Source organism: Mus pahari, chromosome 5 (assembly GCF_900095145.1).
Source record: "Mus pahari chromosome 5, PAHARI_EIJ_v1.1, whole genome shotgun sequence".
In the NCBI taxonomy this organism is placed as follows: Eukaryota; Metazoa; Chordata; class Mammalia; order Rodentia; family Muridae; genus Mus; species Mus pahari.
Window position 1 is genome coordinate 6,528,212 of NC_034594.1, and position 24,582 is coordinate 6,552,793.

At 38.6% G+C, this 24,582-nt stretch overlaps 1 protein-coding gene across 1 annotated transcript in view; it reads right to left on the bottom strand.

Moving 5' to 3' along the window:
- The window catches only part of Adgrb3 (adhesion G protein-coupled receptor B3), a 719,524-nt gene that overhangs the window by 55,628 nt on the left and 639,314 nt on the right, over positions 1 to 24,582 (bottom strand). The window contains exon 20 of the mRNA XM_021197371.2: positions 2,185 to 2,335. Coding sequence (XP_021053030.1) covers positions 2,185 to 2,335 — 151 coding nt within the window. The remainder of the gene's footprint in view (positions 1 to 2,184; positions 2,336 to 24,582) is intronic.

Genomic DNA, 24,582 nt, shown 5'->3' on the forward strand with positions numbered 1-24,582 from the left:
AAGTGCAAAATGATGACAGACAGGTAGAATTTACTTACTTATTCACTTTACATTCTGATGGCAACCCCTCTCCTCCTAGTGCCAACTCCCACAGTTCCCCTCCCCTCCCCTCTCCTTCTCCTCTGAGAAGTAGGAGGGCCCTCTGGGTAACCTGGCACATCAAATCACAGGTGGATTTTTTTTTTTTTTAAACTTACTGGGCTGCCCTGATGTTGCTAGGTTACCACTGCATTTGACACAGTTTTAAAGAGAAGTAATAACAGAGATTTAGTATATCTTTTAAGTTATTTTTTTCCTCTAGGGGTTTTGACTGTTACAAAGGAAATTTATAGTTATAAAACCAGAAAGGCAGAAAGCTGGATACCCTGGTGGGATGGACTGTGGTGGGAGTGGAGCATTCAGGTGGTCACATCTTGATTAACACCAAGTTCAACTTATAATAAGTTCCTCAAAATAATTTTATCACTTAGCATTTTCTCATAACAAGGACGTAGGAATAGAGAACTCAATTACCTGAAAATCTAAACCGATTCTGACCTTAAGACTTATTTCATCTCATACTTGAACATTTTTGAATATTCAGCATTTCTAAGAAGCTCATGTTTGCTTGTTAAGTTGCCTCACTTCTTTCTCATCCTCTCTGATGGGGAGGAGCCACGTTTATAAATTAACACTGAGAACTATACATTTATAATATAAATTATATTTGTGATATTCTTTGTCTCCTCTCCCTTCTCATCCTGCTTGCTATTTGTTGACAGAATATTTTGATTGAATGCACTGAGTTCAGTAGAAAAAAAACCCTAATAATATCAAAGAATATTAGTAATCTTTATTTCACACAAATTGGACTTCTGTTTTCTAAATTCATGGTGGTGTGCTTCTCTCTGCCCATCTTTTATATAACTCTTTGCTACTGAGAGAATGTTGATATTATCTGTAACTTTGGAGATGAGCTGCAAACCCTTTCCTTGAAGTCTTTAGTCACAAAATTAAATAAGATAGCTACTGGTTACTGGCAAGGAAATCACTCTTTAAGAAATAACTTCCTGTACTTGCACTGGCTCTTCCTTAGATCTACGGTCTCAATTCACCACAAAAATGCTCTTTGGTTCCATACTTAATTTGGAAAGATCTTTGTCTTGGAATCTAGATAGAAAACTTATGAAACTCTAAATAGAAGATGCTCAACTTTCCATTTGCCTCCCCAGAGAGTTCCAGCTAGATATGGCTAGACCCCTGCTGAACGCTGGCAAATCATCTTTAAGTCACTTAGATCCTGCTCTTCAGGGTGGATTATTCTGGCCTTGTAATGAGTTCACCAGCCTATAAGCTCCCAGGTTCCTTTTAGCATGCTAGTCTGATCATCCGATGTGGTTGCAACAGTATGTGTACATGTATGTGCAGATATACACATGTGTGTACACATATGTGTACATGTGTCTTTTATGTATACCCATGTACAGTTATTGTAGTATAGGACTTTCCAAACTCAGACAAATATGAAAAACCCTGTCCCTTTTGTAAAACTAGCTTTAAAAGAAATTACTATGCTTTCATTTCTACTGGCCCCAGGAAATCTCTGATCTTTGAGACATCTATGCCATGAAGCAATTGGAAACTTTCCCCAATAACGATGGGCAGTGAATTAATTAATCCTCACTTTGATAGTAATTGTATGCTTCTACTTTTGAGGAACCCCTTAACTATATGTGGAGTTTAATTGCCTCGCTAATGGCTCCCTTCTTCCCTGTGATGTGAACAGCTGTATTCTTCAACAGTTTGGAGATTTCTTGGAATAGAACACTGCGAGGTTTCCTAGGGTTTTGCTTCATGTCCAGTAAATATCATGATTTGGGGGCCTGAAGAATTCAAAGCATTCCCATTTTCAGAAAATACCAGCAGGAAACATATTGTCTTTTTAATTTCAGTTAACTCAGGTCTCAAGGTACACCATGTGGGTATTTCAACTGCTAGTTTCCTAACTAAAACAGTTTGTAATTGTTCCGTTACTAAGTTCCAAATGACCTCATGGATGTTCAGAAAATGGCCTCTCTTACGTAATTCCACTTTATGTTTCAAGTTAGACACAAGTACCCTGGGAACAGTCACTTTTTACTATTTGATGACATTATTGCTCAATATCATTTCAGCAAAGCGTAAAAGGCCTATTATTAAGCTTACCCCATCCAAGGCACAAAAAGCGTTTTCTTATAAGCCGGGTCCTGATTTTTCCTGTCACAGCCATATACGACTGCCACGCCTCTGTCAAGACCCAACAGAATGAAGCCAGGAAGAAAAAATGCAGGAACGCGGTGGTGGTCGTGCAGATGCTCTGTGGAGACAGAAGGGGGAAGCGCATGCTCAGCCCGGCCAGGGACCTAAGAACCGGAGGACCAGACTGCTCTCTTCTTTGCCTCCCGTCCTCACCCCCCCCCCCAATGCTCTCAGATGAGAAGGGGTTCTACTATGTGCTCCACACAGCCTTGAACTTGCCATCCTCCTGCCTCAGCCCCCCTGAGTTCTATGATTGCAGGGATCTGTTACTGCTTTCCACTTGAAGCGGGTAAGTTCTGACTGGCTTCTCTTTCACATAGACATTACAGGGAAGTGCCACAGACTGTTTACCGGACTTAGAAACGTATCTCCTTTAGACTTTATGCAATCTGTGCAACACAGGAATACTTGCCCCGGTTCCATTTTAGTTTTCACTGTCTTTAATGAGAAGCACACACACACTATAAATTTAAACTCAAGGAAAATTAAAATTACTGCCTTGTTGTTTTTTTTTTTAATAAAATTATGGAAATGGTCCTTTCTCTAGTTTAAGTTGCAGACATCATGTATAATTGTTTTGGCTACATTCTTTATTTTTCTTACTTAACCAAGTATTTCTACTTTTTAATTTGTCTATGTTGATGCTAAGATTATACTGGCAAGCTCAACAGCTTTTCAAAAGAAAGGAAAAAAAAAACAAAAAAACAAAAAAAAACCAACGACTTTGCTTTTAATATGTGTGTGATACCCAGGTTATAACAGCAAAATACAACCTAAGGTTTGGCTTACAGCCTAGAACAAAATCAACATGCACTGTAAAATATTTAATAGTGGCATCCCATGCTACTACATTACCATGCGTGTCTTAATCAAGTAATTTTGAGAAGCTAATTTTGAGTCACCAGCAGTTCACGGCTTTGATTTCATAGATATTTTTTCTTCAGGCAATCTAATCATCCTAAATGTGTGGACCAATAGGTGTGCCTGGTCTGCAAACGACCAGCAGCTTCATCTTATACAGGATGCTCCTTATTTCCCTGTTGGTATGATTTCTTTGTGTGCATCTTGTTGTAATACAACTCCTCATAAACCAGAACCAGCAACAGAATCAATTTCTTTCTTCGTCAGGCAGTCTTGGTCCCAGAAATTGAAAATAGACAAAGATGTTAGGCTGCTAATTAGAGATTAGCAGGCTTGAAGGCAATGGGGCTAGACCCCTCCCTCGTAATCACTGAAGGATAAAGCCAGAGTCTGGAAATGCAGGATTCTAGCACCAATCAGATGACGACAATCTGACCCATATTTCTAGTCCAGGGAGGGGGTCTGATGTCTTGGAGCTGCCTAGTTGATAACTGGTTCCAAGTAGTTCTGATCAGATAAGATAGTTATCTAGCAGGAAGTTTTCTAATAAAGAACAAAACCAAACTATTGTCTCCTCTTTTAAGAGCCAATACAAATGGGCCAATAATCTCTGGAAAGGAATCTACTCCTCAGGAAAGCTGTCTGTTCCCGAGTTTTTAAGCATAGTGTAAAACAAACACTGATGTTTTTGTTTTGTTATTGTTAACGTATTATATTTGCCAAACTGTAACAGTATACCTTCTACATGACAACTTTCATCAATAGCAATTTTCAAGTGACTGCCATTTTTTTTCCATAAACATTATCAGTTTCCCAGGCATGATTATTCTGAGATGTGAGGATCAGGACTCATTGCTTTCTTTTTCCATACACTCCACACTTGACATCAGCAACTCCTAAAGATCAAGTATTCTCTAAGTCTCCTCAGTACCAGGGCTTTCCCCACTGATAAGGATCAAACTCTATCTCAGAGATGTATCTTGATATCTTTTCAGTCATTGTGCACACCTGACCCAGCACCACTTCAGGCCACCTAGCCCCTTCGTCTGCACCTTTCAGTCCTCTCTTAACTCTCATGATAGGAATGTCCTGATATATCACAATTCCTAATGTAAGACACACTGGCACCTCAAGTTCATCATCGAAATTTGTTTAACCTGCTTTGCCACAGGCAGCTCTGCTCTTGAATTCTCACAGCAGATGTGTGCTATTACATTGCAAAAGTCAAAACAAATGTAATTTAGTAAATTGAACACTGTTTGTACTGCTAAGTTTCTTGGTGTAGCCTTTGGCCCCAATTCTTAGGAAGAGTAAAAAAAAATATTTCCTGAAGGCAACTGAAGGAAATGAACTACTTCTTACAAGTCAGAAGCTACAGTCAGTTCTAGAAAAATATCAAAAGTAGATGAAAGCAGATTGAGGATAGATCCCTCAGTCCTGAGCTCAGAGTTTGGAGTAAGGACAATACAGAAAGGAGGAAAATATGACAATATGTAAATGTCACAGAAGTTCCAAGATCTGCTCAATAGGACTTCTTGAACAAATGCATAAAGAAACTGAAAAGAAGACAGTATCTAAAGAAATATTATGGAAGAATTCTTCAGAACACAATACAACCTTGGCTACAGGGTAGATCAGGGAGGAAACATACGCAGACAGGCACACTTCTTGTGAAATTTGTTAATGTCTAGAATCAGAATGAGATTTTAAAATGTTCAGAATGAAAAGAATGGCTGCTTCCAAAGGAATAAGAATCAGAGTGATATTAACATTTTTGTGAAATACCCAGGATCCAAGAAGGGAGGGGGGGGGGGAAATATCCTTATTCTAATTCTAATGAAAGCGAACTTTGAAGTTAGAATTCTACACCCAGTCGAACTATTATCCAAGAGATAGGCAGAAGTATAATTTTAGAATTGAAAGGGACTTTGAAGCTTATTACTTAAGGTTTTCACTGATAGAATTTCTAGACAATATGAAAACACCAATAAGAACTTCAAGTAGACAGAATGGAATGAATGAGAGATATGGCAAATAAAAGCAATAAAATATATTGAATCTAAATAAAATTTCATTTAGTATATTTCATGTCATCTTATAATGTAGCCACTAGAAAATCTAAAATAAAACCAGTGAGGGCCAAAAGAAGACAGGAGGGTTACAAGGAATCAGAGCGAAAAACCTCGCTAAGCCTCTGTCTTCCCATTTTGATATACCAGAGAGACTAAGTAACAGATGACAGATATATTTATCTGAACGTTTATGATATCCTTGTTAAATTAAGGTAACCAATATAAAGTAGAAATGATATATTTGTAAGTTATCAAAGGAAATGGAAAAGTAAGAGACATCGTTAAGTTCAATTAAGAAGAAGAGGGAACAGAAATTATGATAAACAGGAAAATGTTCCTAAAAGTATCAGAAATCACAATAGTTTTAAACTCACAGGCAATGTGTCAAAACAAACAAACAAACAAAACCTTTCACACTTGATGTTAAAAATCTATTTCTGCAATGGTTTTGAGAGAAAAGTCCCCAAATCCACTGGCGCAGGAAGATGGAGCCTGAAGAGATTAGAAGAGCTGTATTAAACAAATGCTAATACTAGATATCAGATGTGACAGTGGTCCTATCAGAAAAACCAGTAGGTTAGCTGAAGACCGACCCTTCATGACCATCCAAGTAGTAAGTCATGAAAAAGCTTCACAGCTTAGGACACCAGTAATGAGTGTTCCCAGTACCATTGAGGCTGCCAGAAGGAAAGCCTATTATAATAAAGGACTTGGTATACCAGTTGTCAGTTACAGACAAGGGCAGGGTAGAGCAAGGGCAGGGAAGTGTGGATCCTTATCATGAGTGGGTCTTCATGATCTCTACCATTCTTATTGTCTAATGCTGCTTTTATTGTCTTTGTGATATGGTCTCACTTCCTCTGTTATTGGTGAAGGACAGACCGCCTGTTTTACTATCTCCATACTCCCAATACCTCCGTCTAAAGCATTGCCCTGACCAAGACAAAACAAGTCCTTCCACTTTCATGACCCAATGCAATAGAGTAGTCAGAGTTCCTCTCCTGGGGCCACACACTGCCTGTTTCATTTGCTGAAATTTCTGAGCTGCCTTTTCCCTAGCTGAAAATTGAGGATAAAAAAAGTCTACCTCTTCAAATGGCCATAACAGTGAAACAACATCATACAAGCTACGTGTAACGGTGGATACTTTTAACCTCAGTGCTTGGGTGGCGGAAGCAGGCCCGTTTCTGAGTTTGAGGGCAGCCTGCTCTGTAGAGCAAGTCTCAGAACTACACAAACAAATCCTGTCTCAAAACAAACGCACAATAAGCAAACAAACAAATACCCCCAACATCACACATGTAGAAAATTTGATACATAGCAACCATTCTTTTATGGGGGAAGGGTGAATTTTTAATTGTTATGTCATGAAATGTGGTAAAGCTTAATACATTTTACAAGTCATATACTTATTGACATCGGCCAGACAGATTGTAAATGAATTCACCTCTGTAACTACAGAACACATCAAAATGTATAACATTACTTGCTTGCCAGTCATTATTGTTATTCTAAGAGTAAACACTACTCTGATTTCTTTTTTTCTCTGTGTAGCCCTGACTGTCCTGGAACTCACATTGTAGACCAGGCTGGCCTCGAACTCAGAAATCTGCCTGCCTCTGCCTCCTGAGTGCTGGGATTAAAGGTGCGTGCCACCACGCCCGGCTACTACTCTGATTTCTTTACACTTTACACTCTCCAGCTAACATATAGGTATAACAACTTAGCCTAGAAATAACTGTGTTGAAATACCTCTCTTTAGCCAACCAAAGCTCCTCTTTATTACTGTTCGTTTCCAATTGTGGTCAAATTTCTTGAAAGGTTAAGCTACACATCTTGTTCCTTACGACTTGGTCCTATCTGCTCTTGATGTGTGCAGTCTCCTTGATTCTGTGTCTACAGAAATTCTGATTTCCAAAGTTTCTAAATGGAGTTTTGAAAACCTTCAACTTCCACATTCTACTTAAAACTACAAGTTTTAAGAATATGGTTGTCAAATGCTTTTGTATTTTCAAAGTTCTAAAATACTATAAATTGTCTAATTAAAGGCCTCCACAGGTGATTCACTTGCTCTTGAGTTAGTTTTGCTAATTGTGTTTACCAAGGGAGTTATCCATGTCACATGTTATCCATGTATTGCAATGCATTAGAATATGAGTTTATATAACATTTTCTTGCAACTTAAACCAGTTCATTTCTAATGTTGCTTACCCATGCTTAGTCTTATTCATTCGTTCGTTCGTTCATTCGTTCGTTCATCGAAACAGGATCTCACTTAACTCGTTTTTATCTTTTGAGTACTGGAAGCATAGGCCAGCTAGCTTTTATTTATTAGATTTACTAGAGAAGTCTATTTTACCAATGCTTTTCAAACTTTATGTAGTTTTAGTTTTATTTTGAAAAAGTATTATACAGATCGAGAGATGAGTTCTTTAGCATGAAATGTAATTTTTATTCCTTTTGATTTGGCACATTTTTCAAGAATCTAATAAAAATGCAGACTATCATTTTCCCCATTTTTGAATACTTCAATGGGAATAACATGTTTATAAAAAATATTAAGCAATGCTATATGTGTAACTTGTAAATATTTTAAAAATAAAAACTGAGCCTTTTAAAGAGAGACACAAATGTAAATATTAGATGAAGTAGAGAATGAAAGACGGTTAATTTTGCTAAAATTTAAAGAAAAACCAGAATACTGAGATAAAGTGTTTCAGTATAATATTTGAAACTCTTACAAAGTAGCAGAATCTATAGGCTGCATCTACAACACATACTGCATTATATAACATTTTAGCACATGAATCAAATTGTTTAGGAATTTTTCTGGTTTCATGGAATTTAACACATGAATCAAGCTATTTAGATATTTATTTGGTTTCATGGATTAACCTACTATTTTGTTGTTGTTGTTGTTGTAGTTATAAAACAAAGTAACACCTATCTTGGGATTCTCACAGGTGAGACATGGACATTGTAATCGTGTAATTCACGCAATTATTGTAATCGTGTGATTCATGCAATCATTGTAATCGTGTGATTCATGCAATCATTGTAATCATGTGATTCACGCAATCACTTGCAAGCTTGAGGAGACATCCTTACTAATCCTTGCAATGAGTTTGCAGGCTGTGGTTTTACATAGTTCAGAAGATGGTAGTTCTTATAATCTAAAAAAAGAATGACGGCGAGGATAAATAAGATAATGGATAAAAGGAACTTCAAACAAAGTTAATATATATTCAATAAATGCTAATAATTAAATCAGAAGCTTAGTCAACCATATGGACTGAGTTTTCATTGGTACAACAGGTCTGAGGATAGTTGACTATTTATTAAAGGATAAGTGGAGAGCTAACCTATCAGATCCCCATTCCATTTTAAACACTGGTTTTTCTAGCAACACTGAGATGGAAATGCCTTCCACAGGAAGCAGTGGAACTCTGTGAAATGAAATCACTAAAGATACATAGATTAGAAGTGAAGAGTGACATGCTTTCTTTCCTACAATGCTCTCTACGCCAATGAGCTCAGACTAGGCTAACATTGACACAACGACATCATTCCTTATGAAGCTACTCCAAAATGTTTTCACATAGAGTGACTACAACTGGTGAACGTGCATCCATGTAGAAGTGACGATTTTCAAGTCATCGTTAACTAAAACAGACACATGTACCATTTCTAGGTATACTTTTGGGTTCTGTAGATGCCACCAACATTGTCCATTGAAGTCACCTGGATAGAACACTTAATCACAATGTCACAATTCATTAAAACCAGTGGGAACAAAAGGTCCACCATTTTAAAAAACGAAATGTAAACTATTATTGAATGAAGACTCCAAATAGAAATGGCATATTTGTGTCATGTTATCCAATTTCTCTTATTCTATAATTGCTGTAGCATGTAACACACTGACTATAATATTATTTTAAGTATTTGACAATATCTCTCCTTGACCTAAATAATTATTCTGAGCCTTGTACTTCCTCTTTGCAATAATGGGAAACTGTAACAGAAGAGATTTTAAAAACCTCTACTTCTTTCTTGTAAACTCTTGGCTCACCATTAAGCACAAGTTCTTAAGGGCAAAGGCAATAGGTTCTTGAGTTCATTATCAGCCTAGGCAACCTTTTGGATTTTGTCTAAAAACAAAATGAAAACCAGAGCAAAACAAAACCCAAACAAAATTGAGCAATGGCTCAGAGCTATAAGGAAAAAACTTCATAATGTCTCCTACCATGTTGTTTGTGAAATTTGAAGGGCATTAATCTCTGTGTAATCAAGACCTCTGCCAGAAGACAAGCTCTGAGTGTACAAAATTCCAAAGATCACTAATAACACAAAATAACTGAGTGAATGAATGGAAAAAGTAGTGTTAATTATAAGCATCTTGAATACCTTCTTTGCTAGTTCTTGTAATTTAATATTAAAAAAGGCAATGTTACTAAAAAAAAAAAAAAATAGATGCCAGATAGGTGTGAACAGAGATAAAAACTTGCTCCATAAATGTCAAAAACAAGCGTCTCAAAAAAACATTCTCATAATTTGAAGACCTTGGAAAAATTATCACAAAAAACAGAAAAATATAATTTTTTGAAATATGTCTTTGGGGAGTTCAGACATTTCTATATCAAATATATCAGGTGCCACAATGTAACCTATTGATTCCAGGTTTGAGAAAATATCAGACTTATTAAAGATGAAATGAAGTGAAGGTTAGTTTCTAAATAAGACCATAGTTTAACTAAATATTAAATAGTAATTTAAAATTTTCAAAATGTCTTATAGGCCCCAAGATATGTCTAGGGATTGATTTAGCCTGAATTCTGTGTCTGTAGAGGAAATCATTTGTTAGTGGGTTCATATGCTTGCTCAGGTACTCCCTCGGAGCTTGTAAACATTAGACGTGATCACTTACAACCGGGGATAACAATGATGCAAATAAAAGTTGTTTGCTCATGAGCTGAACAAGGATGATAGTAACAAACATGCCCAACTGATGCCAGAAAGCCATGAGACCTCAACCTTACACAAAGAAGAAGAAAAATCTACACAGAGAGCCACAGGCAACTGAGCAAAGCTGGGAGCTGGACAGGTGCTCCTCCCCAGGGAATGTCACACCAATTGCCAGTGCTAGACGACCAGCCCTGAAAACATACATAAAAGTTACAATCAAGTGCATACATGCATATAATAACAATGAATGAATAAAAGAGATAATGAATTCAAAGGAGAGCAGGGAGGGGTATACGAGAAGATTTGGAGTAGAAAAGTAATTAAGTTGTAATCTTAAAAAGAAACAGAAAAAAAAAAGTTGCTTCCTGAACCAAATACCACTGCTCTGCTAAAGGAATATACCAATAAAGTGGCACCTAATGACATTCTGTCATACCCATACATCAGTGCCTCACCCAGCCACCACTGGAGGCTTCTTCCTTCAGCAGATGGGAACTAACACAGAGACCCACTCCTGGACAACATGCAGAGTGAGAGACTTTGGAGCATCTAGTCCTCTTGGGATGTCTCCATTAAACCCCTCCTTCAGAGCTCAGGGATGTAAGCATAAGAGGAAGTTGAAATCCTGTAAGATTTACGAGGTGATAGATGATTCTGAGGAAGCAGTCTCTTTCACATTCGATAAGACAGACAGACACACATATGATTCACCGTGACTGTGGCAGCACACACAGGCCGCTACAGGTTCAAGCCAGAAAGTATCCAGGTACTGAGAGGGGAAGTGAACCTGGGATCCCACCTCTGATCAAGAAGCTATCTGCAATTAATACCTGGTTGTGAAGGAAAAATTAGTTTTCTCCAATGGAGTCTCACTGGGTATATTACCCACACTTATGGACAGACCCCACACCCAGGAGTAGTAAGCCAATGTAAAGTAAACCCAGTTGTATTTTTGTAGACTGTGTTTCATATTGGCTTGTGCACCCTTTGTCTTATTGGCCTTTTGCTTATACTTCTCTCTCTCTCTCTCTCTCTCTCTCTCTCTCTCTCTCGTGTGTGTGTGTGTGCGCGCGCGCGTGTGTTTTGTTGTTTCTTTTTTAAGAGAGAGAAAGAAAGGGCATTGAGTTGGGTAGCTGGGAGGTGCAAAGGATCTGGGTACAGTTGGTGGAGGGCAAATGTGTGATCAGTATTATATAGCTTTTTTTTTTTTTTTAATAAAAAAAAAGGTTGCTTTCTGGGCCAATAAGATGGTGCAGGGGGTTAAGCCTCTTGCTGACGAGAGTGAGAACCTGAGTTCAATTCCTGTAACCCACAAGGTGGAAAAAGAGAATGCACTTGCACAGATTGTCCTCTAACCTTCATATATATATATATATATATATATATATATATATATATGCCCTGGCAACACACACAACACGTAAATGTTTTCAACTTCTAGTGCACGTTGCAAACAAAGTGATGGTACCACTACTGGAACACCTAGACTTTGAACATGTTTCTCAGATGACTCGTAAAGGAGAAGAATATTTGTCTTTTCAAGAAGACATTTATGTTTATGATGTTTTTTTTTTCGTTCTGGAATATGGAATGAAACTATGGTTTGGTTTTTTTTGTTTGTTTGTTTGATTTGGGGAGAAATGATAAAAGATCCTATGTTTTCGTAGTGAACTAATATTTTTCGACCTTGGCTGAATGCTGCTATTCCTGGGGATCTTTACAATGTACGAGTGTGAGTGCCGTTGCCGTCTTTGGGCTGCTGTTATCCGAATGGAGTTCAGCCTAAGCAGCAGAATTTCCCTCCCAGGTGATCCTCATGGGTATCCAAGGTCCAGCATCAGCAATTCAGTCATAAACTGGCTCTGTGCAACAGAAGCTGCCAAGTGTCTGGTCTTCCACTAGGAATAAAGTGTCTCGCAGCCTCCTCCATTTTTCTGTACAATGGGAATGAAAGTATCGACTATGGAAAGTTACTGTGATTATCACCACAAGCTTCTAAGTGGTTGGTAGAATCTCAATAATATTAATAAAAGGAATCCTGTATATTCTCAGTTCTCTTATAGAATCTTGACTGGACTCAATTTTTAAAGTTACTCTAGAAAGAGTAAAGTAAAGTAAAAGCTTAAGTAAACGGGTGATATCCAGAGGAATTTCAGAACAATGAAAAGTATGGAAAAGAAGCCAAATTATAGTAATCTTGTCCTTGCCGGTATGCAGGAATGATGGCAGACTATCTGCTGACTCTGCCTTGGCACTCTCAAAACACGTGGGAGGAAATTCCTGTTGCTAACCAGCCAACCAACTGAATGATGCTACGTGTGCACTCTGGAATCTTAAGCGTGGGAATTGGTGAAAAGAAAATGTGTCTCAAAAATAAATAAATAAATAAATAAATAAATAAATAACAATTGAACTCTGAGATTGGTTCCTTCTGTTTGTAACTATCTTCTGCATTCCTACACACCTACATCTGAGCTCCCCAGATATTTCAAACCCAGTCTGTCTGAAAAGGAACTCCTTGCTGTCCCTCTTGATCCAGTTCCTCCTCCTGTAATGGCTAGCAACGAAAGGTCCTTATTCTTACCAACAAGATGTCATCCTTGTAATATGTCCACATTTAATCAATTATCAGTTCCTATTCCATTACTTAATCCATCAAATCCATGGTCTCTTCATTCTACAGCCCTAACTGAGGCCATCTCCCAGTCCCCAAGGAAAACTCTGCACCCCCACCCCTGCAAACATGGTTCAATCTCTATCAGCAAGAGCAATGTGGAAACTTCCAAATCAGTGATGACTTGGTGGGATCCCTTGCATCCTGCTCTCAACATATTCATGGAACAATGGCCATAGAATATGTCCAGCATACATTAAGTACTTAATCAGATTTTTATAATTAATGGGAGGGGAGTTGGGCATGGGATTTCGACAATGGAAAAATATTAAATGTGTTTAAGTATTAAGTGAAGAATTAGAAGCTTGTAAATCAGGGGAAAGGAGCAGTAGCAACAAGTTTGTGATAATCTAGCAGCACGGAAATGGAAGGTGGTGCAAGGAGCAGGCCCTGGTAAGGAGACTCTGGGACAAATAAGAAGGCTGGGTGTGGACACAGATGTATTAGCATACCTTGTGGTTGAACAATGAGATAACTTCAGTTTGTGACAACTTACACTTTTGTTCTTCAAGTAGGACTAAAGTCAGATGTGAAAGCTGACTAAAGTCAGATGAGAAGCCAGTGGTTTGAACTCAGGTGAAGAGATTAGAAATTCATTTGTAGAGGATTGGAGAGAGGAGAAGAGAGGGGAGAGAGACAGACAGACAGAGAGACAGAGAGACGGGGAAAGGTAGAGAGACAGAGAGAGGAAGGAGGAGAGAAAGGGAGGAGAGAGAGCGGAGAGAGGAGAGAGAGAGAGAGAGAGAGAGAGAGAGAGCGCATTGTGAGCTCAGTGAATCTTTGTACCAACTTGTTAACATTGGATGAATGACTGATAGCCTAAAAACACAGGTTCCAGTCCTCTCGGCACAGGCTGAGAAATGTTGATGTGCTCTCCTGTTTGGGAGTCTCCTTCCTTGTTTATTTATTCATTTTATGTTGTTGAGACAAGGCCTCACTCTGCAACCTGGGCTGTCCCGGAATTTACTATGTAGACCAGGCTGGTCTCAAACTGACAGAGATCTACTTGCTTCTGCCTTCTGGGTGAGGGGATTAAAGACCTATGCTGCTGTGCCTGGTGATTTTTTTCCCTTTTCAATGAGGTATCCCAGTGGGCAATCCATCGTTTACCCTCGTTGACTTTTAATGTACCAAACAAAGATATAAGCCAGCTCTCTGAGGCACCTCAGAGCATCAACAAAAACAAAGCAATATTTCAGCCCACTGGTAGGGAAATCCTTAACTCAGCTGCAGAAAATCCCTTCTTCTGATACTTAAGTAATATCTCAAGCTGTTTGCTATCTTTTCATAAATAATTATGTTCGTGCGTTTGTTGCTCTACTAGGCTGGGTTCTTACTTTCGCAGCACATGGGGAAAATGGCTATGATCAGTGTTGGGAATAAAGGCAAGCGCCACAATGCCCAGCATTGCAGCATTGTTTTTAAAAGTGAGTGCTGTAGACATATTTGAAAAGAACGGGAAACAACAGTTTGTGCCAAAAAAACAAAAAAACAAAAAAAACCTAGATTTTCTTAGTATATCTTAAGAGGTTTTTGTTCTAAGTTTCTGGGCTAATATCCACTTATCAGTGAGTGCATAGCATGTGTGTTCTTTTGTGATTGGGTTACCTCACTCAGGATGATATCCTCCAAATTTGCAAAACACATGAAACTCAAGAAGACAGAAGACCAAAGTGTGGATACTTTATTCCTTCTTAGAATGGGGAACAAAATACCCATGGAAGGAGTTGCAGAGACAAAGTTCGGAGCAGAGCCTAAAGGAATGACCATCCAGAGACTGCCCCACTTGGGGATCCACCCCATAAACAACCACCAAACCCAGTCACTAGGCAGATGCCAACAAGAGCCTGTTGACAGGATCCTGATATAGCTGTCTCCTGTGAGGTTCTGCCAGTGCCTGGCAAATACAGAAGTGGTTGCTCACAGTCATCCATTGTACAGAGCACAAGGTCCCCAGTGAAGGAGCCAGAGAAATACCCAGGGAGCTGAAGCAGACTGAAACCCGATAGGAGGAGCATCAATATGCACTAACCAGTACCCCCAGAGCTCCTTGGAACTATACCACCAATCAAAGAAAACACATGGTGGAACTTGTGGCTCTAGCTATATATGTAGCAGAGGATGGCCTAGTCGGTCATCAATGGGAGGAGAGGCCCTTGGTCCTGTGAAGGCTCTACACCCCAGTATAGCAGAATGCCATGACCAGGAATGGGAATGGGTAGGTTGGGGAACAGAGGGAGGGGATTTTCAGAGGGGAAACTAGGAAAGGGGATAACATTTGAAATGTAAATAAAGAAAATATCTAATAAAAAATTTAAAATAAAATAAGAAAAAAACACAGGTTTTTGTTGTTGAGAAATTCAGGGTCAAGGTATGTATTGTATACCCAATCTCAGAAAATCTTAAATTAAATAGGTTAGATGCGATTTACTCCAGAATATAAAATGCATAATAAATATGTAAGTATAAAAACACCTATCAGTAATTATAATACTGTGTGTTCAGCTCAGATAGGAAAGGTCAGGAGAAGGAAGACCCTTGTAACTAAGTTTATATGACTGGAGATAGGTTACACAAGATAGATCATTCACATTACCCATTTTTTTTTTAAAAACAATACAGAACACACCAAAATTTTATCAGTACAACACACTTCTTAATCCAGAGCCTAGGGTGATTAATCAAAAGTTGATGGAAAACAAAAAACAAGCCAAGCATCATTTTATGTTATTTTTCAGATCTTGAGAAATGATTAAGTTACCATCCAATAACTTCTCACTGGAAGTGTCACAGCTGGACCACATTTGTGACTTGAAACAATGCCTTCTTTTCTTTCTTTCTTTCTTTCTTTCTTTCTTTCTTTCTTTCTTTCTTTCTTTCTTTCTTTCTTTCGTTTTGTTTTTTGAGACAGGGTTTCTCTGTATAGCCCTGGCTGTCCTGGAACTCACTTTATAGACCAGGCTGGCTTCGAACTCAGAAATCTGCCTGCCTCTGCCTCCCAAGTGCTGGGATTAAAGGCGTGTGCCACCACGCCTGGAGAAACAAGGCTTTCTTATTGAGCCCCTTTTGCCCTGTGATGATGTGCGAGGCATTAAGCCATCTCTTCTGATCACTTTTTAAATTGATTTGAAGCCAGAGTAGGAAGAATTGTCAATAAGAAAAAGAGAAGCCAACCGCAAAAGAACATTTGGTCAAAAATAGATCTTAGAAAATATTTTTAAGTATAGCTCTTTATTTTTATAGTGCAGCTTTAAATTATACTGTTTAAAGCTGTGTGGATGAGTTGAGAAACTCCCTCCATTTTTACTCTCAAGCATTAGAAGTAGTGAGGAGAGAAGAAAGCTTTCTGAGTCCTGGTTGAAGCGAAGAGGGTGGAGAGGGGTGGAGAGAGAGGGGAAATGTGTTCCCGGTCTTCTCTGGAGAGCTGTAATTTCATTCTCTTCATTTTAAGTGGGTGAAAACTTGCCTGATTCTATTCTTTTCCATACATACTCTTCTGCCTTCAGAAGAGAGGCGTGGTCAGAGCCTGCCATAGAGCAGGGAAGACAGAAGGAAGAGGAACTGTCCTCCTACCTTGGCCAAAGGCTTCTACTCCTGCATCCCCTAGGAAAGAGAACCTTGCTACAGTGTCTTCCTACCCAAGGAAGTCAAAACCATATCAATAATTGAATACATTCAAAGCAAGCTAATACTACGTAAAGAATATGTGTCCCTTTATCTACCTTACCCCATTCAATCTCAATGCGCTGAGTGTATATTTATATGAGAAATTAAATTATGATCCACATTTGGCTCTGAATTACAACCTCCCAGTGTGTAAAGCATCCCCTTGCTCATGAATGAAGCACTTTAGTTTCAGAGAAAGGTACATTTCCCCAGGTTCCTTGGGCGATATTCCATGCATGACTACAGCAAATCCCGACTGTATCAAAGAGTCACACAATTTTTGCTTTCACTACTCACATGGATATAAAATTATTTTCTTTTATGTCATCTTCATTTTGGAAATTCTTATTTTTATTATTGTCTCATTGATTACAGCTTCTAAGGGAAAAAGATGATGTCTCCTTCCCTTTTTATGCCCAATGTCATATCTGACACATGGAAATCAACTCTGCAGCTAGCAGGAACTTCAAAGAAGATTCTGATCTGAATACTGGCGATTGAGAAGTGTTCTCTAATCTCAGTTGTAGGAAGGACTGTTTTCCCCCAGTGTTTGCTTTATCCCATTTTTCTCATGATAGAATCTTAAAAGCACATGGGTCCCTGTAATGAAAACTGAATTTCCCATCCTTTATTTAGGTTAAGGTCATAGGATTAGAGTCCTGATATGGAAGATAAACAGGGGAGTATTCGAGGGTGCACAGCCCATCAGTCTCTTCTCATTTTCCACTGTGCTGTCAGATAGGAGGTATCTATGATGGCTGGAACTGGAGCAGTCCTGGATCCAGAATACAAGTCGGAAGAAATTCATTCATTTCTGATCACCATAGAGCTTACCCGTGCCTTGACTATTTTTTAAAATGTTATCCCTGTCTTAGTTTTCCTATAACTCGAGATTAAATCTAAATGGTATACTTGGCACCAATAAATACAAGGCAAACATAACATTTATGATCTTGTCCTCAGTTAATAAAACGCTGCATATGATGCTCGAGTAAATATAATCTGTGAATCAACTAAAACGTAGTGGAATGATTTGTGACACTCTGAAATTAAGCCAAATATTGATACTTCATTTAATAAACTCAGAGCCATAGCTTCCTCATTTCTACAAAATTCCTCTTCAGTTCCCCAACCAATTAATGATATTTGTGAACTAGATTTGCAATCTCATTTGTTCCCTATGTTAGATAGGAAAGTAGGATAATTTCTATGACTAATTTTATAGCTGAATAAAATAGTTCGACTAAAACGGAGGAACTTTTTAAAAGTCACAGCACAGCATCAGAGCCAGGACAGACTCAGGGCTGTTGTTCTGTCTCGGGTCTCACTTGCTTTTCTGTTCAAGTGTGGTCACAGTGGGTATCTGTGAGCTAGGCACCGCCTTATTATCTAGTGCGATTTGGCAAGAACAGATCCCAGACATCTAAAGCTTCACACTAATAAAGATTTCTATCTTGATCTGCCCTGCCTCCCTGACATATGCATTTCAAAGTAGACGTAAGGATCTGAAAAGAATATTATACTTTGTGAGGTAGCCCGGACTCAGAATGACAAAGACCTCATGGTGTCCAGACTCTGAATCCTTAGATTTGAATATATCATATAAAGGATCTGCAGAAGCAGAAAAGAACTACGGGGAAAGCGGGCAGGAAGGCGCTCTAGACATAGGGTAAGTAGGATGCAGGTATAAAGAAGGAAAGAGAAAAATAAGGATTAAATAGGAATGGTGTAGGGAAAGCAACACAGAAGGAGACAAAAGGCAGATTAAAAATCACGTAGGATCATGCAAAAATCATAGTAAACATTATTTATAAGCTTAATTAAACATATAGTATATATGTGTTTATGTAAATATATTTATGTCATTTAAATGGAATTACGCCACACTGGATAATAACACGTTCCCCAGGAGTCACAGGCTATCTAACAAATATCTCAATATTAAGCTAGGGAAAGTGATTGCCTAGCTATTGGAGGAAGGAGTTCAAGAGATGCAGAAAACAGTATAGGCCACTGCCATTTCCCATTTTGAATCCCTCCAGAACTTGAATGGAATACCCTGTTGCTGAAGACACAATATACCTAAGATGCAGGACTTGGAGGAATTGAGCTGTTATTGACCTGGAATCCTCTTTTTTGAGGATTTTTTCTCAGAGTATTGAAAGTTACTATGCATGGTGCTAAGGAAGAAAGGTAACCGGTAGCCTTACTTAGCTGAAAAGCCCATGGATCACAATAACGACTTGTCTGGAACAATATCCCTAGTTGCTAAAATAGTAGCACCTACATCCTGGGGCTTAACCAACAGTTGCCTACTCAGACTTAAGTCACCCTCAAGAAGAGGGAACTTTGGCCTGATATTGTAAACCTGGTCAACTACCCATCTCTGGAGAGATAGATCCTGGAGGACTGTAATATTGACATTGTCTTACACCACTATTGCTTCTAAGTGTATTATTATAACTACCCTTATATCCACAGATAAGTATAGCTACCACTCCTTGCCAAAGACGCACTTTTGCAGTATATGAAGCTACTACAAAGGAGCACAGCTGGTACATCTACAGTGCAGCCCCTATACCTAAGACAATGACTACAATAACAACAAGCAAGAAACAAACTCCAAAACTCATTGCAGAAGAAGTGGTAGAAATTATGTAAAAGCCAGAGGCTCAGGATTCCTCCTGAGATAAAGCCTAGCAGATATAACAGGATATATAACAAGGATATATAACAGGATATATAATAAGGATATATAACAGCAGATATAACCTATGGAGTCTGAATGATATGTCTCCCTAAACAAACCTGATTAATGACTGTACAAGCTGACAGGGTAGTGGGTTATCTACCAGTGGTAGGTTAATCAACCCCAAGGAGGAAGCCCTAGACATATATACATAGAAGCAACACTAATGTGTGCCGTGTGCCTCTGTGTGTGTGTGTGTGTGTGTGTGTGTGTGTGTGTGTGTGTGTGTGTGCGCAACAAGTACAGAAAAGGTCAAGAATCTTGAAGGGAGCTGGGAAAAGAGGGAGAAGAGTCTGAGGTGGGAGAGAGAATGGCATAAATACTGTAACTACAGTATATGTATGTATAAAATTCTCAAAAAGCTAAAATATTTAAAAATTTAAAAGGATGTTGATCTCAGCATTCTGCAGTTGAATGCAGTATTTTGTGCAGGCTTAAGGCTTCCTGGGCTTTCCATACCCATGAAAACATGTCTGTTGCTATTGTCATTACTTAGCTAGTATTAGGCAGCCATGGTGGTGAGACTTTATAGGTGTTTGGAAAGCATACTTAGAAGTAACATTGCACAGACTGTGTGTGTGTGTGTGTGTGTGTGTGTGTGTGTGTGTGTGTGTGTGTGTGTGGTAATAGTAAATGAAAAAAGAGGTCATGGATTTGAAAAAGAGATAGTATATGGGAAGTTCTGAAGTGAGGAAAGAAAGGGGAAAATGATATAATATTATTTCAAAAAATAAATGTTTAGAAAAGATGTTGTATATTAATATCCTCCAAGTTGATACATTCCATCCTAGAAGGAAGCTCTTTAAGACTTGGGATATTCTAAAGAGAGGCTTCTTGAGAATCAGAAAGTAAACAACTCAGAAGCATCAAGAGGTATTTGAAACCCGACACATGCACTAGATTCTCCCATCCCCAAGCTTATATAAGCAGAAAAAGATACTGAAAGACACCCTCAGATCATAATGCTGCTTAGAAGAGGCCGAGATCTGATGAGTTGCCTGGAAGGGAAATTCTTCACATGTAGAGCCATCTGTAAGATGTGCAATGTCCTCTGTGCTTCCTGCTTTTGCTAGTCCTGCCTACATTGTTGGATGGGCTTTCTCTGATACAGCTGCCCTTAAGTCATTTATTTCTTCATTTGTAAGTAATCCCACACTCATACTGCTGTAAGTGACGTCCAATAAGCTCATTCATTCACCACACTAGACTTTTGTAGTATTGCCCCTTTGCTAATGATTTCCTTTTGGGAGTGAGTAGACATTTGTTCATGTACTCCAAGGAAGAGTGTGATGCAACACAAAAACTGTAAGCCCTGGGATTATCCTTGGTAAAATATTTCCACTAGAACTTCCTCTTCTGCTGTAATATTGAATTCATACCTTAAACAAATCCACGTACTATTTGAGATTGGGGAGTTGCTGCCCTAGAAGTGCTGTACCAGCCATGCCCTCTGACTGCTTCCCTTAGCTTTCACATTGGATGCTCAGCCAGCCTAGGCCTCTAGCAACTGCACACAACCCTGGTATCTTCACCCCACCCCCATCCAGAATTCAGGACTGAGACACTCTTGGGGGAGCAACAAACGTTTACTGTTTGTGATAACCACAAAATCCAGAGAGGATGCAAAGAAGAGACATTTGACAAAACGCAGGGAGATGGGTGAATCTAATAAATCTCAATCAGGTGGATATATCAACAGCATCAGAGAACAGCGGAGAGGAGCCATGCAGAAGAAATGTTTACATTGTTACCTCACTCACCTGATCCTCAAAAAGGATGTTGTAGAAGCTCTGAATAGCCAATATTCGAATTACTCATAAACCAAAGATTATGATCCTTCACTTTTAAGAAAAGCTTGACTTATTTAATGTAGAATGCTCAAATTGGAAACCTCTTTGCTGTGTTTAAAATGTAGCACTTGGCATAAGTATGACTTGGAAACCCATAAGAAATTCAATTATGATACATATTTTAGTCAGTTCAAATGGGTTTAGATCTTTACTATCATATTCTTATAGATGATAATAATATGAGGATAGATTTTTCAAGTCAAACACAACACAGGATAAAAATGAGAGGAGCCAATACAAGGGAGATAATAGCCCTGTATTTAATATTCTAACTTCAAAGTAGTTGAGCTTGGGGGAAATGTCAAGAAACCCGACCAGTGAAAAATATGCTGTTCCTATAAACTGTATCTACTACAATTTCTTGAACACAGAACACAGTAAACAAGAAAGAAAGGAAATATCGGGTATGTGAGTTATGAGTTGCAGTGTAACTTGGAGTCAGTACACAGTTGCAGCCTCGAGGTAAATTGAGACAAACTCAATGGAATACTTTAGGAAATTTTGACCTCCAATTTCTGTGACACATCCTCCCAGGACCCACTGGACCTATGGCTCGCTGTTAGCACTATTAACAATTTTCATGGCTCATTATCACATTCCCATACATTCCCCACCACCCAGGTTAGTAAGATGTGAGGATGCAAGATGGACCTTTCATTTGATGCACGACTACTGATACTGTTCATCAGTGTAACCCCGGGGTAAAACACGGAGGCTGCCCTGTGTTAAGACAAAAATGCTTCATTGCAGAAGGAGTGAAAAACTGTGGACAAACTACTGGCTGAATGGGAACTTTTGTATAGCTGCTGGAGGAGCTAGTTCATATCCTGGTGTCATCTTCCTTTCTTCTTTGTATCCATTTTCTGTATTCAGTGTTCACCTATTTATGGATACTTTTGTGTGTGTATGAGTACATTATGTGCGTGAGTACATGTGCACATGCCTGGATGTGCATGTGGAGGGCTGAGTTTATGTTAGGAACCATTCTCCATTGCTTACTTCCCTTATTCATTTAAGGAAGGTTCTTATAACCAAACTCAAAGTTCATCAATATGGATAGATTCACTATCTAGCTTACTCTTGGGGTCCCTGCCTCTGTCTCCCATGAGTGTCACTGAGGTCACCTAGCACAAACATTGCTGTTGGAAATCTGAACACTAGTCCTCATGCATATGCCACAATTGCTTTAAGTGCTGAGCCATTTCTACAGTGCCCATATTGAAAGCTTCTTGAAGCTCACTACCTAAGTCATTTCTCTCTGCATTGCTAGGCCTAGTACTCAGGCTCTCAAACTATTCAATCTAGAAGCAAGAAGGAGCAGGTTACTCTTTGTGTGTCAGACCCTAGAGACTAAAGATATATAAAATGATACAGTCAATGCTACTGATTTATAAAGTAGTTACATTTGGAGTAGTAAAACATCCACACATGACTGAGTTTGTGTACATAATGGTGGTAGATATTCCCTTACCATATTTTGAATTTCTGTTTCATAAAAGGAAACCCACAGTAGTTTACTACCTCCTACTTCAATACAATATTATTGATAATCAATAATAGCTATTGGGATTTGAAGACTAGAAAAAAAGGTTGTATTAAAGGAAATGGCCAAGTGTTGATTACTCACAGGGCTACATGTGGTCATCAGTTACCTGAGTTATACAAAAGTGACAAAGGTGCAAGTCTGTTCCTTACATGTGCTATTTGTTTTTGTTTTTCCCCCTAACTTTAACCATGAACTCCAACAGACTATTATATTTTGAGTTATTTAACATTTATTCATATATTCTAGATAAATATCTTATGAGAAATTTGTGTACAACAAAAAAATCGGTGCTCAATTCAATTCAGTCCATTCAATCGGTTAAGTGTTTCCATAATCAGGATATAGAACACTGACTAAATGCTTCCTTTATATTGCTTTACAATAAATCGTTAGCCTCAGCTTCAGACAATTAGGAGTTTGTTTTCTATATAAATTCACCTTTTAAAAATATTTTGTAAAAACAAAGTTGTATAGTTACTAGCCACATTATTCATGCTTCTTTTGTTTTTGTTTTTTCTCATTACTTATAACCGGTTTCAATATTTGGTCCCATTTTCTCTGCTCTGTGTGGTATGAGCCATATAAACATAGGGTACACACTCATCTATTGATAAACTATGTCCAGGCTTTAGACATTATAGAAAGGTATGTTATGGACTGTGTGATACATTGTTGGTTTTTTCTTCTTCCTGAAAGTATCTATTGCTCTTGAACTTCAAGACTAAACATTTACCAGGCCTTGTGGCCCAGTTAATAATATACCTTGAGATCACAGAAACTTTTACCTACTGTTCTACTCTATACTCAGTCCATTTATGTTTAACCAGCATTAAAAGAAACAATACGCACCATGTCCTGGATTTCCCATGTAATCAGTTTTTCCAACTTTAAGGTAAGAACTTAGACTGAATCTTAAGTTATATATTCTTCCATACTTCAGAGCCAAAATTGTGTGTGCGTGCCTCTCTCTCTCTCTCTCTCTCTCTCTCTCTCTCTCTCTCTCTCTCTGTGTGTGTGTGTGTGTGTGTGTGTGTGTGTGTGTATGTGTGATCATTTGTTGAAACAGCCAACAGGTTGACAGCACACTTGAAAGCATAACTATCCCACAAGTATAGGAAGCAGCATATGGAGAGCCAAGTGCTGTTCCGGGTCAGTTGGGTCAGCAGTCACTTCTTCCCTTGTAGAAATTGAGTCCAATTGTTTTAGGAAGAATGTTTCATTCCTTTCTTATACCATGTTTTCTTCACTGCTCAATAAATACAGAACAACGTGTTCTGTTGTGGATAAGCACAACCAATAGGTATCAAAGGCAGACAGATCAGACTGGCAGCAAAGCCCAGAAAGTACAAACAGAAGAAAGACAGAGAGAATAGTGAAATTCTTGAATTAGGGCTCAGCCTTGGTTAAACTACACCAAGCAGAAGTTTTTAATTTGTATTCCTTATAGCGACATTGATGCAATGGATATTTGTATAGAATCCTTTGTGTTATTTCTCTTGGATACACATTTAAGAGTAGAACTGCAGGAATGATTAGGTTAATCTTCAAAGTCAGCTTTAGAATTTCCATGGGAATGTGTCTGTGAGGGTGTTTCCAGAAAGGTTTTCCTGAGGAGGAAACAATCACCATGAATATGGGCAACAATGTCTCATGATCTGGGGTCCTAAGTTGAGGAATAAGGATCAAATGAGCTGGGCAGTAGCATTCAGCTCTCTGCTTCCTGAGTGTGGACTCCATGTTAACACAGTCCTGCGGTGATGGAATGTGTCCTCAAACTGTGAACCAAATAAGCCTTCCCTCTCTTAGGTTGTTTGTGTCTTGTATTTTGCCAGCAAAAGAGAAGAGTGGTTAATCCAGCTAGGTCCCATGGTGAGTGCATGCATAACTCTTCAAGAAACTGACAGTTTCGATAATTGTCTATA